The following is a 3,789-nucleotide window of genomic DNA, read 5'->3' as shown; positions in this document are numbered from 1 at the left end:
GCAAAAAAAAAAAACGTGTTCTTGACTGGGTTTCCATTTCTTTGCTTATTTTTAAGGCCAAGCATGTTATGTTGTTCATTTGAGACTGGCACCAGAGCAGGCAGACCCTCCATCTGCATTTCCTCCTGGCCTGTGGGGTGAAGGTTGTGAGCACTGACCTGGGTATATAAGGGTGGCACAGATGCCCTCTTCTGGCTCCTCCACATTCAAACGTCTGAGAATCTGTCAGTATATTGTGAGCTGATGACATTTTCCGGGGGTGAGATGTCACTGGAAGGGCCTTTTCTCCAAGCAAGGAATCACATCTTGGGTTGCAACTTGATTTCTATTTTAATGGAAGAGTGGAAACTTGGCCTTGCCCCCTGATATCTGGCAAACAGTGATGTATCTGGACTGCTGGAGAAAGGCAGGGAAGAGAGGATTTTGAGGAGCTATAGATTTTTGGGTGGAGAAAATCACAATTCCATATCAGAACTCTTCTAATGGGATGGAGCAGTAATGTAGCTCCTTATTATAAAAAAGTGATTCTGGGTCAGGCACTGTGACTCATGCCTATAATCCCAGCACTCTGGGAGGCCTAGGCAGGTAGATTGCTTGAGCTCAGGAGTTCAAGACTAGCCTGAGCAAGAGCTAGACCCCCTCTCAACTAAAAATAGAAAAACTGATTGGGCATGGTGGTTTGACCCCAGGAATATGAGGTTGCTGTGAGCTGTGATGCCACCACTACACTCTGCCCAGTGTGAATGAAACTGTCTCAAAAAAGTCGGGGGCGGGGGGGCAGGGGACTGCCATGTTTTTACAAAATGGCCACTTGGCACAATTCTGGCATTGAAGCGGCCAGAATCAAGTACTTGCTGACTCAGTCTAGACTCTAGGCTCAAAAATAGTTTCCTGCGCTGGGTAATGGGCGTTGCTGTAGCAGGCAAAGCTGGCAGCGCCGTGCCACGGGCAGCCCACAGCACACCCTGTCCACTTTCGTTCCAGAACATAAACTCTCTGTCCCTTGCGCGACAACAGCCAGTCTTCTAACGCCGCCTTCTTCTTTGCAGTCCTTTCAGGGAAGTCAGGGACGAGCCTACCTCTTCAATTCCGTGTGAGTAGCTCTCAGGGCGTCTGCACGCCAGCCGCGCGAGGGGTTCCCAGCTGGGACGCAGGAGGGTTCCTTCCCGGAACCACCGGGTCTGCAGTGACTCAGAGGAGTCCCCGAGGGCGCAGCTCCCCGCCCCTGGCTCACCCGGGGTTCTGGGGGGATGAGGCGGGAAGGGGCGGGTGGGGGTGAGAGGGCACCGCCTCCCTCGGGAAGGGGCCCGGTTTCCGGGGATGTGGCGCGGGCGCCCAGGTGCGCAGGCCGGGCTCCCAGCAGGGCGGCTTCTCTGTCCCCCAGGGTGAACGTGGGCTGCGGCCCTGCCGAGGAGAGAGTCCTTCTCACCGGGCTGCACGCGGTCGCGGACATCTACTGTGAGAACTGCAAGACCACGCTCGGGTGGAAATACGTGAGTACCCGCCGGTCAGCCCGTTCACCCCAGTACCGCGACATGCCGCAAAGGGACGCTCGAGAAGCCGCATGAGTGAGACCTGCCGCCACGTGTGGTGGACGACCCCACTCAGAGCACACACATTTCCAAGCCGAGTTGCTTTATTTATTTATTTATTTAGACAGAGTCTCACTTTGTCACCCTCAGTAGAGAGCTGTGGCGTCACAGCTCACAGCAACCTCCAACTCCTGGGCTCAAGCGAGTCTCCTGCCTCAGCCTCCCGAGTAGCTGGGACTACAGGCGCCCGCCACAACGCTCAGCTATTTCTTTGTTGCTCTTTGGCCGGGGCCGGGGCCGGGGCCGGGTTCGAACCCACCACCTACTCATTGAGCCACAGGCGCCGACCCCCGAGCTGCTTTGGAAGTGGGTTCGAAACGGGTATTGGCTCAGGGCTGCCCGCGCTCGCTGTGCCCTGGTCACCGGCACTGCCCAGGTCAGGCGGAACCCTGGGGTGAGCCCAGCAGACCGTACCCGGCCTGCCCAGAGCTCTTGGGGCCTGCTGGAGTCCGAGACACAGGGCGACCTGACTGCCCGCCCACAGGCGCTTGACCCACCCCCTTCTTTGAGGACTTGGAGTTGAAGGTCGCTGTCACCGCCCCTCCCCGCCCTGACCTTCACCTCTGCTTCTCCGCCTCTGGATCTTCCGTCCTGAGCTGACCAGCCCACCCCTCCTACCCTTCCTGCACCTCATCCTCACACCCTGACTTCGATCTTTGTCCCGGAGGGTAGGGCCCTTGGTGCTGGGAGGTCCGGTTCTCTCCTCCTCCCGGCAGCCCACACAGCCTGCCTGGTTTGGAGTGCGCAGGTGTTGACAGGCGTTGTCCTAGCAGAAGTGCCCTGGCCATCTCCTGAATGCCACACCGACCCTTTTTTTAAGACGTCATCCTCATTTCTGGCTTTGATGTTCTTCAAGTTAAGGCTACCTGCTATCTCTCATCTCTCAGATTCCCATGAGCTGTGAGGGGACACAGGCCTCTGCTCCCTGAGGCCTGCCCACACCCAGCCAATGCACTGGTCAGCCCCAGCATGGGTGGCCTCCCTCCAGGAAGCCTTGCTGCCTTTTTCAGCCACTGTGCGGTGTCCCCATCATACTGCTGCTGCCGGCTGGGACATCTCTCACACCCAGCACACCTGGTGGACAGGACTCCTCCCAGTCAGCTGCATCCCAGCCCCAAGCACCATGCCACACATTCAATATGCCCTTCCCCTCCCTCCACAAAGGGCCTCTTCCCAGACACCTCTGATCTGGGTCCAGGCTCTCCCTGTTCTTGCCTTCAGTCTTAGTTGACTCAGAATTCCCAGAAGCACATTCTCTCCTGCCTCTTCATACCTCCTAAGTTGCCCCTTACTTTTCAGTAGACAGAGTTGCCTTAACATTGCCCTACAAGTTTCAAGACAAATGCAAAGTAAACCTACACTCCCTTGATCAACTTGTCACCTGGGACAGATCCCCTTTGGCACTAGGTCAGCCCGTGGCTTAGGAAACATCTGGGCATAGATGATACCATTGACATTGGGTTTTTTGCCATGAATGTAATGAAATTGAAAGTGAGACAGATTCTGTCCTTAAATCTACTTTTTTTTTTTTAAGGAACATGCCTTCGAGAGCAGTCAGAAATATAAAGAAGGAAAATTTATTATTGAGCTTGCTCACATGATCAAAGACAATGGTTGGGAGTAAAGAGAAAACTTTCCATTCTCTTTTGAATACTATTTTGTGAAAGAAACTGAATGCAATGGAAACATAGGAACATCGTGGATGACAGCGTTTCTTGAACTTTGACCTCACGGCGTAGACGCTCGAGTAGCTTTGGACACTTGGACCCCGCAGGCCACCTCCTTAGGTAAGGGCTTCCTCTAAGCTAGGTCTTCTTCACATGTATGCTTGTTTCTGAAAATTTCCCATGACTTGTTTCTAACTTCCCAAGTTTTAGAGAAAGATTTAACCATCTGATGATTTACCTGCCTAGTTAGTATCTTCTAACCTGTGCCCTCAGCAGAATTTGGCTGTGCTTTGGTAGGTCCGGTAGAAAACCAAACTAAGGCTTCATGGCCACGGGGGGTCAGGGTTTCTTTAGAGAGCACATCTCACCTCTCCCTTTTTTAGGGTGAAGGTGTTGTAGTACCCCCTTTTCCCCTAATTCACAAAACTACAGATTGGTTATTCCTCTTGCAGATGAATTGTTAAGGCATAGTGTTCATTTAGAGTATTTCAGATGCAGTCAACAAACTTATATACTAAGGTGTTTTACGT

General features: G+C 53.3%; 1 protein-coding gene across 2 annotated transcripts in view; it reads left to right on the top strand.

Moving 5' to 3' along the window:
• YPEL1 (yippee like 1) overlaps positions 1-3,496 on the top strand; it is a 26,838-nt gene extending 23,342 nt beyond the window's left edge. For both annotated transcript variants that reach the window (XM_023508019.1, XM_003801689.3), the window contains 3 exons: positions 1,050-1,093; positions 1,385-1,493; positions 3,127-3,496. In XM_023508019.1, the coding sequence (XP_023363787.1) occupies positions 1,050-1,093; positions 1,385-1,493; positions 3,127-3,216 (243 nt within the window). In that variant the 3' untranslated portion in view covers positions 3,217-3,496. The remainder of the gene's footprint in view (positions 1-1,049; positions 1,094-1,384; positions 1,494-3,126) is intronic.
• Positions 3,497-3,789: the final 293 nt, after the last annotated feature.

The sequence above is a fragment of the Otolemur garnettii genome, unplaced genomic scaffold (genome assembly GCF_000181295.1).
Source record: "Otolemur garnettii isolate 467f Iridium unplaced genomic scaffold, OtoGar3 scaffold00218, whole genome shotgun sequence".
NCBI classification, from domain to species: Eukaryota; Metazoa; Chordata; class Mammalia; order Primates; family Galagidae; genus Otolemur; species Otolemur garnettii.
This window is presented reverse-complemented; position numbering and strand designations above follow the sequence as displayed.